This window comes from Sinohyriopsis cumingii, chromosome 14 (assembly GCF_028554795.1).
Source record: "Sinohyriopsis cumingii isolate HCF-2022 chromosome 14, ASM2855479v2, whole genome shotgun sequence".
In the NCBI taxonomy this organism is placed as follows: Eukaryota; Metazoa; Mollusca; class Bivalvia; order Unionida; family Unionidae; genus Sinohyriopsis; species Sinohyriopsis cumingii.
The window spans coordinates 44,033,861-44,048,718 of record NC_142974.1 but is presented as its reverse complement, the minus strand read 5'-3'; the positions used below and the strand labels follow the sequence as shown (position 1 = coordinate 44,048,718).

The following is a 14,858-nucleotide window of genomic DNA, read 5'->3' as shown; positions in this document are numbered from 1 at the left end:
TCAACATTTTATTCAGAAAAATATGGTGACATGAATTTGTTGTACAAGATATTGCTAATTTCCCACTATCAATATTCCTATCATTTCAAATAATTATTTAATTGCTGATTACAAAAACAAATAAACGTCTCATTATACAATATGATACTGAGGATACTATTTTAGTAGTTGTACGAATTTTTAAGTGCCTTTTCTTCTCCAGCCATATCGTGTTGTAATTGCCCTTTGTCCAGGATCAAGTTAATGGCCTACATGACTAGGTACATGTTTTTGGTAAACAACGTTATACATAGCTAATATCACCTATGACTGCAGATTAAATATTCAGATACTAGTGATGAATGTTAGCATCATTTTTAGAATCTGAGTCTATGTTATTAGTTTTCCACTTGGAAATTCCTAAATCTGCTGACATCTATGAATCTTTTAGAGTGGAAACTGACCTACCATTCTGGTCCTACTTTTGTGACTTTTCTGTTTATGTCAATGTTGTTTATTTGAAACAAATTACTCATTCCAACGTTACCATGATTTCGGAATCAGTCTTATTATTGAGTATAGTTTTTAATTTGGGTGAATTTATTTATTTAAATCATTCAATGGAATTATAAAGTGCACATTAATACTTCTTGGACTAAATCTTTGATTTGGAATTATAGCGAATTCGGTCTAGGTTACCTTTTGGACTATATTGTTATGATACATGAAAGACTGTTAATACATTGCCACATTCCAGGCCATTTGAACATTAGCACATTCGAGACTACAAGCACATCAGCACATTCAATATTGGAATTTACTTGGAACACCACTGGAATTCAATTATAACTTGATACAGTATGAATTGTGATAGAACGTTTAGGATTACTTTAAATGTTATTCACAATACGGTAAGTTTATTTTAAAGTTTTACTTTTTATTCTAGTGAATTACATTATTTGTTGAATTTTACAAAACTTGTTGGTTTTCCCTCTTTTCTTTTACTTAATTTAAAACCATAGTCATAACACATCTCATACTTTATTTACCTATCTATATGATTTACCGTAAGATGTAGTTTACTACACACACCCCATTCTCTGCAACATATTGCATGTTCTCCTGCTCAAAGCACAGTTGATACTGTACAACTTACTTTGGAAGATTTTCTCTACCAAACTCATCTCATACTGTATTGGCTTATCAGTAAGATTTATGTTAGGGAAGAACCACTTGTTAGATGGTAGATTTGTTTGGTTATCGTTATCTAGACTATGAGATGATAGACCACGGTGTTATTGTCCGGATCGAGTAAACAAAATCCATAAGTATGAAATTAATGGATGGAATAGCATATATCTAAGCAGAGATATTGAGTAGAGCAATTTGAGCCCTGTATGTAAAATATAACAATGCAATAAATTACATAAAATGAAATTGAATATGACATTTCAATGATCTACTTTCTCTTCTAAATAAAATTACCAAATTTAAAAGAAATTCAGTTAGACTTTCTGTAATACCGATAAACCAAATTTCATCATAGAATCGTGAAAATGATCGAACTCATTGCTCGGCGTGCCGGCACAACCCGGTTGCTTACGGTCCTGCCAAATTTAATGCTGGTGACAGGTCAGAGTAACCATATTACTGTTCCTTTTCTCTCTATCTATCAAGCCTCTTCCGAGTCATCAACCGTAACCTGGCTGTTCACTCTCTTTCACTATTGTGTTGGTGTACCTATGGAGCTATTGTTTCCTTCAAATAAATAAAACACAACCTAAATATTTGTTATGTTTTTCTTTCTGAGGTTAAACAATATCCTCCACTCTTTTTACGTATGATATCGTCTTATCGTAACTCAACAGAACTAAGGCTAATATTGATCAGTTCGCAACTGACAGATGAAACACTCAACTCTGTTAACCATAAAATTAAGATCTTTTTCCTAGCGACTACTCAACATTCCTAGTTCAAATATGACGTAACTAGACCTCTTTAATGAAATATTACGTCCTACTCTGGGCTATAAATTACTAACTGAACAATGCCAATCGGCATTTGCCGATTTCCCGATTAAAGGAATTCACAACTGAATTGATGGAGTCTTGTCTTAACCACATTATTTGCTAAGTACCAATTCATTGACATAGACATAGTAACATAAATTATAAGCATATATGATACAGATTATTTAAGACATATATATTCACATATTCACACAATTTGCATCAGAAGTAACGCATGGAATTCTCAGGATACAAGATTCCTTTTACATCTAAACAAGGAAATTTAAACAAATTCATATCATTGAAATACAGGATGACATTCTTAGAATGCATGAGTCATAAAACATTCAAAACAAATAAATGTCGCAATTAACTTCTGAAGGCAATAAAAAATGTAGTATGAATTTAAAACAATAAATACAGCAAATAATAACACACTTATATTAATGAACATATCATGGTGATTAAGACAAAACTTGTGCTTTCTGATACTCGCTCTCTTTTCTATGAAGTCCAATATATCTTTCCGTATCTCTCACTTCCATACACCCCTTCCTTGGACAAAATTTTAAGGAGAAAAAATACTTGCTATTTTTCCTCAGAGTCCTTCTTCCCCTTCCACAGAGAACTTGGACTGCCAAAACGTTCGGGATAGAATACTTTAAACATTGAATTTCATCTGGGAAGTACAACTACTATTGTAACTTAGCCAATCAGGAGTAACTTCATTTAACCGCCAAAAATTTAACACGCCAGTCGAAGCTAAAATAATTTTCTCTACTCCACCTTTGTTAAGACCTATTATTGAAAAACTAATTTTACGGCACTCATTTCAATCTGGCACGAACATTGGCTCAGAATTATATAAAGGTTTGACATTTCCCGCTACTTAACTCAGTATTAACATCGTCTAATCTTTATCTCTAACCGTTATCTGAGCAGTTCCTAATAAAAAATCAATCATACCCATAAATAAGAGTGTCACGTCCTTTGCAGGCAGCGATTTATTGCCAGCCTAGCCGATACGTCAATGTTTGTTGTTACGTGTCACGCTGATCACAACAAGATTCACTTCATGTATAGCACAATAATCGTCTTCCAAAATTCACACCGCTGCAATGTACTCTCCCAACCTCATCTCATACTGCATTGGCTTATAAATAAGATGTACTGTCTCCCACTTATTTCCTAATATATTGACTTTCCTGCCAGATATCCTTTACCACATTCATCCCATACTGTATTGGCCTATCTTCATAAAAGTACCTTGCTACACTAATCTCCTACCAAGATGGCCTATCTGTAACATTTACTGTGCCACACTCATCTCATAATGTAATGGCTTTTCCGCAAGAATTCGTGTATTACAATCATCTCATACTGTATTAACATGTATACAGAATTTCCTGAGTGATATTGTATGGGTTTGTCTGCAGAGTGTACTGGGTCACTCTCATAAGTGGCTTATTTAAATGTTTTGCTGTGACACGCATATCTCATACCGTATTGGCGTATCTCTAGGCTGCCCTGTGTCACACATATCTAAACATTTATCAGCTTGTCAGTAGGATCTTCTGTCCATCACTAATCTTTTGTTGCGCTGGCTTGTTTTTTTAAGATGAACTTGGCTTTAAACGCTAATACTGTATTGGTTAACCTGTATGTTGTACTGCCCCACATTCATTTCATGCTGCATTGGCTTGTCTTTAAGATGTCCTGTGCAGCACTCATATCTTGTTTTATTGGCTTATCCGTAAAATGCTACTATGCCACACTAATGCTATATTGGCTTACCTATAAAATATTCCTCGCCACATTCATTTAGTAAAGTATTGACCTATCTGTAATATATACTGTGAAATGTAACGTGACGCATTCATATCGTTCTGTGCTGGTTTGCCTGCAAGATACCCTGTGTCACTATCATCTCATACTGTATTTGCTGGTCAGTACGATTTAATGTGCTACACTCGTCTCAATCTGTATTAATCTGACTGCGAGATGTCGTGTGCCACACTCAGCTAATACTATATTTGCTTATCTGTAATATGTTCTATGCCACATTTATCTCATGTTGTCTTGGTTTGTCTGTAAGATGTATTATAAGATTATTGTGTTACAGTCATCTCATACTATATTGGCTTGTCATTACGGTAATGCATCTAAGTAAATGTTTAAAAACAAGTAAGCAGCTTCTAACCCCAGTTAACAACCTGCATGACAAAGGAACTTATATGCATAGATTTTATCTGCAATACCTAAATTATATGATATAATTTTTTGTTAAATCTTGATACCGCAAAAACCTTACCTTTAAATGTCTACATGATTTTTGTCTAATTCGCACGGTTGTAAACTTCGTAAATGGTTATATTTTTAACTGTGCTCCAACCAAATTCAAGAAAGGCATATTCAAATACATAACGTGCATGTCAATAAGTTGTTGCGCTTGCTGGTATACTTGGTATATACATGACTAAAGGAATATCTCTGTTACTGTTGATAACTTAATATAAGACACTTGTAGTGTGTTATATATGCGTCAGAGTTAGCAAGACATCCCATCCATACATGAATTAACCTCTAATTCTTACGTTGTTTAACTTTAGCTGTGTATATATCCTCCTCTGCACTTTCAACCTGGGTTTATTGTTTATCTAAGAATTACAGATGTAACACTTAAATACACTCGAGAAACTGACACTTACATAGAGCGATAGGTATTTAAACAACAGCTTTATAAAGTCATATTGAATTTCGATAGGATGCCGGTATGTCCGAAGCAGACGTCCATCACATTTAAAAAGTACTGCAGTTAAAAAAAGCTTCGGAATAACAGAGACCATCATTGAAGTTCATATTGTTCCATTTGTCTGATGTAAGTATCTGAAATAACTGCATGTGTATATTTGTGTACAGGGGATGTATAGGAGCTTGTGGGGAAAATTTGTTTTCGGACTTAGATTAATTATTAAACTATGAAAAAAAAATTACCATAACAGGCCTCATTGTACGACTGATTAGTCTTCATTTTACTTTTTTAGTGCATGGAAGAGTTTTATGGTAAACACCTAATTATAGAACAGAACACAATTGATGAGTTCTCAGATCCTAATATGCTGTAGGAATATTTATATTCATGTTGAGCCACATTTACATTTGGCTGCATAATTAAGAGTTTATTGAAGGTTAAATTATACCACATTAAATATAGTAATACTCAGGTTCGTCTCAGATGATACGCTTCTAATCAAAGAGTATAAATGTTGGGATACACTATTAACAACATTCTACCAGTGGTATGTTGAACGTCCCTTTAAGGAAAGTATTTTTTATATCCAATGTTCAAGCGTTTCCTTTGTATTATGCTAAAGATGCATCGTGTGTCATAATATGCTGTCAACAAAGCACAATGTGTGTGTGTGTGTGTGTGTGTGTGTGTGTGTGTGTGTGATATGGATCTTTAACGTAGCTGTAAAAAACATTACTCATATCGCTACGATGTCTGCAGTGTGACAGATTATAGTGATATCTAGTACTGGGGTATCATGCCACAGACAAGTAGCATGATATCTCACCCAGTCACATTATCCTGACACCAGGCCGACCAGTCCTAGCACTAACCTCTTAATGCTGAGCGCCAAGCGAGATAGCTGTTAGTACCATTTTTGTAAGTCTTTGGTATGACTCGGCCAGGGATCCAACCCACGACCTCCCGCATCCGAGGCGGACGCTCTAACCACTAGGCCACCCGACGGGTCCAAAGCACAATAAGCAAGCATGAAAATCATGTCCTAACTACAGAGAACATATTTGTCGACAGTTTGCCATGGTGAATAATAATGATGCGCATAGCTAAGAATGAGTTATCCTATTCCTTGCTAACAATAAAGAACGTGTATGGCGAACAAATTTTCTATTTATTTTTTGTTTGCCGCTACTTGTGTGATGTCTCAAAAAAGAGAACCCCTAATAATAAATATAATTAAAGGTCGGTGGACCCGTAGTTTACGTGTACAGACTGTCGGAATCTTTCATGTTTTGGGTAGCTTTGCCTTTTCGTCTTAATTCATATTTTAATCGCGATCGTTTGTTTTTCGAAAATGTCTTAAACATAGGTCTCTCAATAATTAAGGTTAAAACTATTCATATTTACACTGGTAACTTCCTACATGAATATCACAAATGAGTATGATGTTTATTCAGCATTCTAGTTTAGAACACCTGTGAAAATATGACGTGATATCATGGAATTAAATTTAATGAAAATAAAGTATGCTGATAATTCCAAGAATCAACGACAACTTTTTATATTTGCCTAGAAAACAGACATGGCCTTTACCTGACATTTTTAAACGCATGCTACATCCAAATTAATAAGACAATATGCGCAGTATATCGGTTCCACAAACCTTGTCAGAATCAGCCATATAGTATCATGTCCCACCCAGTCAATATCCTTATACCAGGCCGATCAGTCTTAACACTAACCTCATAGTGCTGAGGGCCAAGCGAGTGAGATGTTTGTACCATTTTTATAAGACTTTGTTTTGATTTGGCCGGGATAGGAACCCTCGACCTCCCATCCGAGGCGAAGGCTCTGATATATTGTATAGAATCTAGTAATCATTCTTATTATGTTACGTGTTTAGGCTCGAATAAACAGTAACACAAGAAACAGTGAAAACAGCAAGCTTTAAAAATATAATAATTTATTTCCCTGGAAAAATACTGTAAAAATGAAAAAATATGAACTTGCGGTTTTAAGAATCAAATCTAAAAATAATCCAAGAATTATCCACGAATAATATTTTAGAAGTCCTAATAATAAAATGTTGTAATGATTTTAAGTTCTAAAAGATGGAAGGCGATGACGTATAATGTAACCTGTAATGTGTTGAAGTTTTCATTTCCTTGCAGAAACACGATAATTAATCCACCGGTTTCGGAAATCAAAATAAACATTTTAAGAAATGTCCTTGTTCAAGAATTCTATATGAATACAATATCTCCAGAGAAACGAATTAATCTTTTAGAGTCCAAATAATCTGAAGAAAAATTAACATAGAACTCAAAAACTCGAAACTAGTCACGAAAGAAGAAAACAACTTGACACCAAGTGTTTTAAAAACTCTGAGATCTCTCTGAACATCATTATTAATATTAAGTATTTCGCAATTTTGGAAATGCCTAATTGCGAAATAAAGGATCACGTGATCATGTAAAAATTAGGTAGCCCCTATATGTCCTTGATAAGAACCAATCTTTTTACTCCGAAAATAAAAGTTGTTAACTTGACCCTCAATCAAGGCCAGAAACTAAGTCAAAAATAGAAACAAGTGTTTCTATTAATAGGTATTTATGGAAAGATTCAGGTCAAACTGAATTTTATGGAAACTATCAAATTCCTTCGAAACAAAATTATATTAAGTTGACATGCAAAGAAAATAAAAAGATTCCAAAACCCACAAGCATCCAAATCAAATCAAACACAAATTAAATAAAATATAAATTAAATCAAACATACGTAACAATCTTAAAAACATGTACAGAAACTAGAATTCAGTTCTGTATATTGTACATAATACAGGCCTAATAAATTGGATATAATCTAGTTTTCAGTCCTGGAGTTGCATAGAATCCAGTATTCAGTCCTATACTTTTCATAGAATCTGGTATTCAGGCCTAATAAATTGCATATAATCTAGTTTTCAGTCCTGGAGTTGCATAGAATCCAGTATTCAGTCCTATACGTTTCATATAATCTGGTATTCAGGCCTAATAAATTGCAATAAACTAGAATTCAGTTCTGTATATTCCACTAAATCCAGGCATAATAAATTGCATATAATCTAGTTTTCAGTCCTGGAGTTGCATAGAATCTAATACTAGGTCTTAAAATGTTATATAGACTCCGGTATCCACTCCTAATAGGTTGTGTAGAACCTAGCAGTAAGTCGAAATAAGTTATATAGAATACGGTATTCAGTCATAATAATTTGAGTAGAATCTAGTATCCAGTCATAATATAGTGTATAGGTCTAGGGATTCAGTCCCATAAGTTATATAGAATACGGTATTGAGTCCGAGTAAGTTGTATAGAATCTAGTATCCAGTCCTAATAAATTCCATATAATCTAGTATTCAGCCCTAATATGTTGCATAGGATATATGGATTCAGTCCTAATAAATTATATAGAATACGGTATTCGGTCTAATAAGTTTGTATAGAATATAGTATCCAGTCCTAATAAATTATACAGAATCTATTGTTCCGTCCTAATATGTTTAGAATCTGGTGTTAAGTCACGACATAAAGCGTACTGAATCTAGTAATCGGTACTAATAAAGTGTATATCAAATCTAGTATTCGGTACTAGTCATTCTTAACAATTAATCCAACAATTATGAACTGTTTTAAATCTATTGTATTTTCAACAGATTGCCGAAATGATATCTTTTCTAAACTAAATGAGTGAGGGCAATCATACATGTCTGTTTCATAGCCTACGTGGAAAGGTAAATATTTATAACTTTTGTAGAATTTGTACACAGACATACGTACACAAACACAGCCACACACACGAGGTTTTTATTAGGAACAAAGTATTGTGATTTAATTCATGAAGACAGAGACAATACACATTTTGAACTTTGGTAAGGAAAGTGATAAGCGTATATTAGGTTTTATCTGTACGTTGGCCCAAAAATGGCAGCATGATCCTGAAAATGTTTTAAATGTATAAATCTAAAGTATCGCCAAAAGAACTTTAATTTAAGGTTGTCTTGTCGGCTTAGTTCACACCATAATTATATGACGTATTTAAAATCAAAGTCGTTGAACCATGTCTAGAGGTGCTTAAGGACATGAACCTGCAGTGGAACACCCCTGCCACTTTTCGAGCATGAGTGCCACCCCCACCTCTAGTACTATGCAGTTCCTATGGCAATCATGGATAATATTAGGATGATTATTCATCTGAATACATGATTCGAAATCATTGAGCCAACGGCATACAGATATTACACTTACATATAATGTTGTTGAAAAATCTGTAGCAATAGATGTTTTTATGTCAGGGAATTCCTCTGTGTCACAGCTGATGGAGGATGAAGATCTTAGAGCGCAAATTAAGGTCTCAAATGATACCATTCTATACTATGTATTTTTGATACACATGAGAATCATTCAAACCATCGACGTTTATCATTTTTGTTTATTTATTTATTTATTACTGGTAGTAGTAGCAGTTGAGCGAGCTACAAGGAACCTAACTTTTAAATAGTTCAAGAACTGGATTTGGTGTCCTTGATTGAAGGATGTAGACCAGTGTTAAATGCTGTAAAGTTGTCGTTTTCTAAATACCTCAGAATTTAGAAATATTTATTGTAACCTTGTAGTAAAGATGAAACAACAGCAGATGGCAAATTCAGGTAAACAAATCTGAATGCATAATGTATGCTTTTGGTGATACTATACGCATCATTTCTCTATTCCCGAAAATGTTTTCGATGATTGAAGCAAATTTTTAAACCATTGAGTCGAAGCCACCGCACTCTAAAACTGAAAGACATTTTATGTTATGACACTCACTGTTTTCCCTTAGAGGAACCCTCTAAAACTGAAACGCAATCAGCTTATGTGGCCTTTCTAGACCGGGTGGCTTCAAATAGCCTAAAGGAATGGAGAGTACAATAAAACTCTACATGGAAATGCATACAGATTAAATGGAATTCTAATTATCACATTTAATTTGGTTTTGTGAATTTTCAGGATCGGATCACAAATTCACAATATATTCTAAATTTTACACTGAACGAAGACGTGAAACCATGGCAGATTTTGATGGGCAGGCAGAGATAAGCCTTCGTGAAATCTACCAAATGAACAATCAATTACGAGAAGAGAATAGAACACTGAAGACTCAGTTAGACAAAGGACCGCAGTTTGATACTCAGAAAGCAACATACCACAACAAAGTATTCTCTCTCTCCCTATCTCTCTCTCTCTCTCTCTCTTTCTCTCTCTCTCTCTCTGTACATCTCATTAACTATAAACGTAAATGCAGTCTCATACAAATAGTTATAACTCAGTTTTTGCAAATATTCTTTGTCTTATTTTTTTTTGCATTTGTATGATAAAGTTGTTTAACTATTTACTGGTATAACTATTGTAAGTACCTTAAGGACGTGCATAGTATTTATTACTTTTAACATTTCGTGTCAAATCGAGGCGTTTATTGGACAAGACGTGTAGTCAACTGTAAGTTTATTATTATTATTATTATTATTATTATTATTATTATTTAATTATTATTATTTTGTTCCTTGCTACAGTTAGCTAACAATCAGTTGCAATATTTTCTTATTATTTTCCTTGCATACATACATACATACATACATACATACATACATACATGCATGCATGCATGCATGCATGCATGCATACATACATACATACATACATACATACATACATACATACATACATACATACATACATATTTGATAACACGTCAACACTCTACTTACTCTGTGCAGTTTATGGATAAAATGCGCCAGGTACGAAGATAATATATTAATATTTAGGTCCATGTATACCCTTTGTTTCTTCCCATAGTCACTTAAATGGAAAGGTCGCTTGATGAATACTCTCCTCGTCTCCATATTTCTAGTGTTCATATTTGTTGCCATTGCCGTCGTAGTTGTTATGTCCCATTTGAAAGACGCCAATGGGTATCTATTGAAACGATGTTCATTAAATAAAACGATATTTTATCGGCAAATGATTCAATTGTCACACATTTAACTTTGCATGCATTATATTCCTTTCAAATAGGAATTCGTTACATTCCTACTGTACAAAGTACTTCATGAAATCGTAATGGGTGTTAGGAGGAGTGTGTTTGCTTATTTATTTTTGTCATTTTCATTTGCTTTTTTTGGGGATATTTTGTATCCATCTATGTCACCTTTTTAACTTTTAAGGAAACGTCTTGCGTAAGTGTCAGTATTAAATAAATCCGTTAAATTGATTGAAAAAACAGCTTGACGAGAGATTTGAAACACCTCTATGGCATTTGAGTAAACATACAATTACTGGCGACATACATTTTGGTTTCACAATTATATTAAAGGTAAAAACATGTTCACAAAAGCAGTTGTACTGACAAAAAGCTAATTTTATTATAATAGATGTAATTTGGAAATCTATTCAAATGCATTAATTTTTTACAGGGAAGTTACGGATTTCCAAACGTATCTAAAACACGAATCCTTAGAAGCTGCAATCGACAATTTGCAACAGAAGAAACGTCTTGCAATATGTAAGTATATCCTTGAAAAACTTTGACAAACATATCGTTCGTTTTAAATATCACACCTCAATCCGCACGTTACTGCAATCCGATGAAACATCATAATAGATTATCTACATAAGAAATAAAATAAACTATCTATTTATGAAATGAAGTATCGTAGAAGATTGACATTACGACAAACGAGGGTTAGTTGTGCATAAGGACCCATTCTTAAAAATACTGTTGTAACCGTGATCTTATCGGTTGACCTTCAACTTACTGACCCAATATCGGCAAGCATGTACATACATAGAAAATAGATAAATGTGCTACGTGGTGTTTCAAAAATAGTTTCGAAAGATAATCTGTGTAATATTTTGTTTATTTATGTTGTTCATATAAGCATTGACTTTGACCTTCATGTCTCTTACAAAATATAATCAGCTTTAATGGATGCCAAAAGGGAAGTGGATGATAAATCATACATTTATTTTCAATGTCAATAATCCTAAAATCAATAGATTTTGGATGGTAGAGTAGGGCTAGAAGCTCAGCAGAGCCTGAACTGTATTAAAAAGAGTTTGTAATGGATTCGAATGAACTGCGAAAGCACAGTCTTTTTGGCAATATGAAATATGTTTAAAAGTACTGTGTGGAAACCAAACAGACTTCTGCCTCCCTTATCGTCCTCCTGCAATTTTATTGGACGCGTAGCAACAAAACACATGATACAGATGGTTTAGCTTTGAAAACTGGTATATGAGAGCATTACAATTTGTACCCGTCTCGATGGTTATTTTGCACTTCCCGACAACACATTTACAAGGAACAGAACTATAAAAGAAGTAAATCTTTCAGGTTGAAATACTTCATGGACAAATTAAATTTGATAAACAGGTGCCGCCGGCACACACACACACACACACACACACGGGTATATATATATATATATATATATATATATATATATATATATATATATATATATATATATATATATATATATATATATATATATATATATATTTCAAATTGTTCATTTCCCAAATTTACGAACTTGAATTGCAAAGATTATTTATTTGCTTCTGTTTATCAATTCTCTACACGAATAAGGGATTGCGCGATTGCTTCATATTTGTTGGAAAGTTTAAGAAAGGTTTACGATGTATAATTATATGTCCTTTTACAGCGCTTCGAGAAGATGTCAACCTCCAGGAATGTCATGGACCCGATTTAAAGCGATCTTTTCCCGATATGGATTATGCACTACTGGGCTACAACATCCTTAGGGGTTACCCGGTAGCGATCGGGCATGATCCCGGATTTACATACCCAATATTCCGTGCCGACTATAGTAATAACGATCAGACTGCCGATTGTCAGTACAGTGTTCCCAAGGGTCTAGTTCTCATCCCCGATGTTTCCTGTATTACTTCATTCACCTCCAAAGTAGTCCAAACCCAGTATGAACTACATCAATCACTCTCAGCCTCGGCTCACGTAGGAGGCGGTGGCTGGGGAGTCAGCTTCTCTGCGAGTGCTGGATACAAGGAAGCGTCGTCCACTGTGGCCAGTGGACAATGGATCATGATCTACTCCAGTGCAAAATGTAATTATTACTATTGTAAACTTGAGAAGAGTACACCACCGCCTTTCCATCCAGCTTTCTTGAATTGGGTTCACAAACTAAGCAGAACAATTTCTAATAGCTATGAAGAAGATAAAGATACATATATGGCATTTTTTGATCATTATGGGACACATTTTGTCGATGAGGCCACATTTGGTGCTTCTTTTACGTATGAACACAAAATGTCGTCATCCAGCTACTCTAAAATGCAAGAAAAAGGAATAAATGTAGCTGTGTCGGCCAGTTACTCTGGTTTGTTCAGCGTCGGTGGTGGATTTAATTTAGGTTTTTCCCAACGAGAACAAGCATCCGTTTTTCAGAGTGAGGTACAAACAAACACTATAACAATTGGTGCCCCTCCGCCAGCCAACGGCGATACAATGGCTTGGGCATCAACGGTGAAGGAAACTCCCGTTCCTACCAAATTGTCATTGACTTCCATAGAGGAACTATTTTGCTCGGAGTATATGGAATATTTGGGTGTCAGATACGATGATATCAAAAAGAGAATACAAAGAAACAAAAAAGAATACTGTAGCTTCCTTCAAAACAAAGGTTTGGTTGACACTTGTCAAGATCTGACGGAGGGATTAATATTGACAGAAACCGCTTTAAGTGGAACAACAATTGTGGAGGAACTTGATCGTTCCCGTTGCATCAAGGCCTGTTTGGAGCGGCATTCTTGTGTGGAAATTAGCTTCTGTAGAGAATGCACAACAAACGACTACAACTATAACTCATGCCAAATGTATGTTGAAACGATTTACATCACTGGAAGGAAGACAAAGGGTATGGAAACTACAATCATAATACCGAAAATAAATAAACAGTTAAAATTCAGTGACACGGCAATTGTTGGAAGAGAACGTATTGCAAATCAAACAATGAATGTGCGAACAAAGAACGTCCAGGATTGTCTGACAAGATGTTTAGACGATGCACACTGTGTGGCCTTTGCGTTCTGCGAATGTCCGAACAAAGCACGAAATTGTGACCTGTACAGTGAGGAAGGGATTAACCAGCTTGAGACAGAAAGGGGAACTGATACATATTTTATATCAAATATGCCACAATCAGTGTACGACATCTACCCTACCTCAGCAACGCCAACTTCCGGCCCATCCGCTGGCAATATTACATCAAGCGATAAGTTAAGAGCAAGCACAAGGGGAAACTAGACATTCACTTTTAATTATATCAAGAGATATATACAATATACATAAACCATTACGTACAAATCGATTTCACTTTCAAAGTTGTGATTTTGTATTATAGGATTTTGCACAAATAAAACGGCGACCGCATATACAATGAAATGACATGATGAAACTGTTTAGGTCTAAAACTGCAGTGTAATATGCTTACTTCAAAGATTATTGACGTGACAAAAGATACAGCGATTGCCTCTGCATTGCTATTTTGTATTTTGTGTTTGGATACTTCATTTGATTATCCCTCATAATCAGCAGTTATAGTTCTTATTTTTGTATTCAACAATTCTGTATAACTTAAATGAGATTTTGTAGCCATTAAAATTGTTATGGCCAATAATTAGCCTTCCTCTCCCTCACTACGCGTCACTGCCCAAGTAGAAACATGCATGACAGCCTCTTGTTCGCAATCTGTTACAGTTCCTAAACCCCAATGCCCAAATGTGACCTCACTCACACCATCTTGGCATGCTGATGTTTTTCCACCGGTCCTATAAATATCATTGGCTAAATCTTAGCACGAGAAAGACGGAACGAAGGGCAATAGTAAAGACTGTTTTGGCCGAGCTGCGAGAAAGATGTTTCCTCTGTTGTTGTAACGTACACACATCCATAAACGATGCTCTCCCTCTCTCTCTCTCTCTCTCTCTCTCTCTCTCATTAATAAGCCATACTAACTCAGACATGATATAGTTTAGTGTAGAGTGCACCTGAATTCTGATATATCTTT

The 14,858-nt window shown here is 34.7% G+C and overlaps 1 protein-coding gene across 2 annotated transcripts; it reads left to right on the top strand.

Annotated features, from left to right (window-relative positions):
• Positions 1 to 4,662: 4,662 nt before the first annotated feature.
• Positions 4,663 to 14,468, top strand: LOC149783664 (perforin-like protein 1). 2 transcript variants are annotated; one of them, XM_089931904.1, is made up of 6 exons: positions 4,663 to 4,866; positions 8,430 to 8,507; positions 9,763 to 9,968; positions 10,609 to 10,724; positions 11,226 to 11,314; positions 12,477 to 14,468. In XM_089931904.1, the coding sequence occupies exons 3-6, from the start codon at positions 9,822 to 9,824 to the stop codon at positions 14,093 to 14,095; spliced, it is 1,971 nt and encodes a 656-aa protein (XP_089788030.1). In that variant the 5' UTR covers positions 4,663 to 4,866; positions 8,430 to 8,507; positions 9,763 to 9,821; the 3' UTR covers positions 14,096 to 14,468. The 2 variants fall into 2 exon arrangements, with proteins under 2 accessions (XP_089788030.1, XP_089788031.1); XM_089931905.1 differs by lacking the exon at positions 8,430 to 8,507.
• Positions 14,469 to 14,858: the final 390 nt, after the last annotated feature.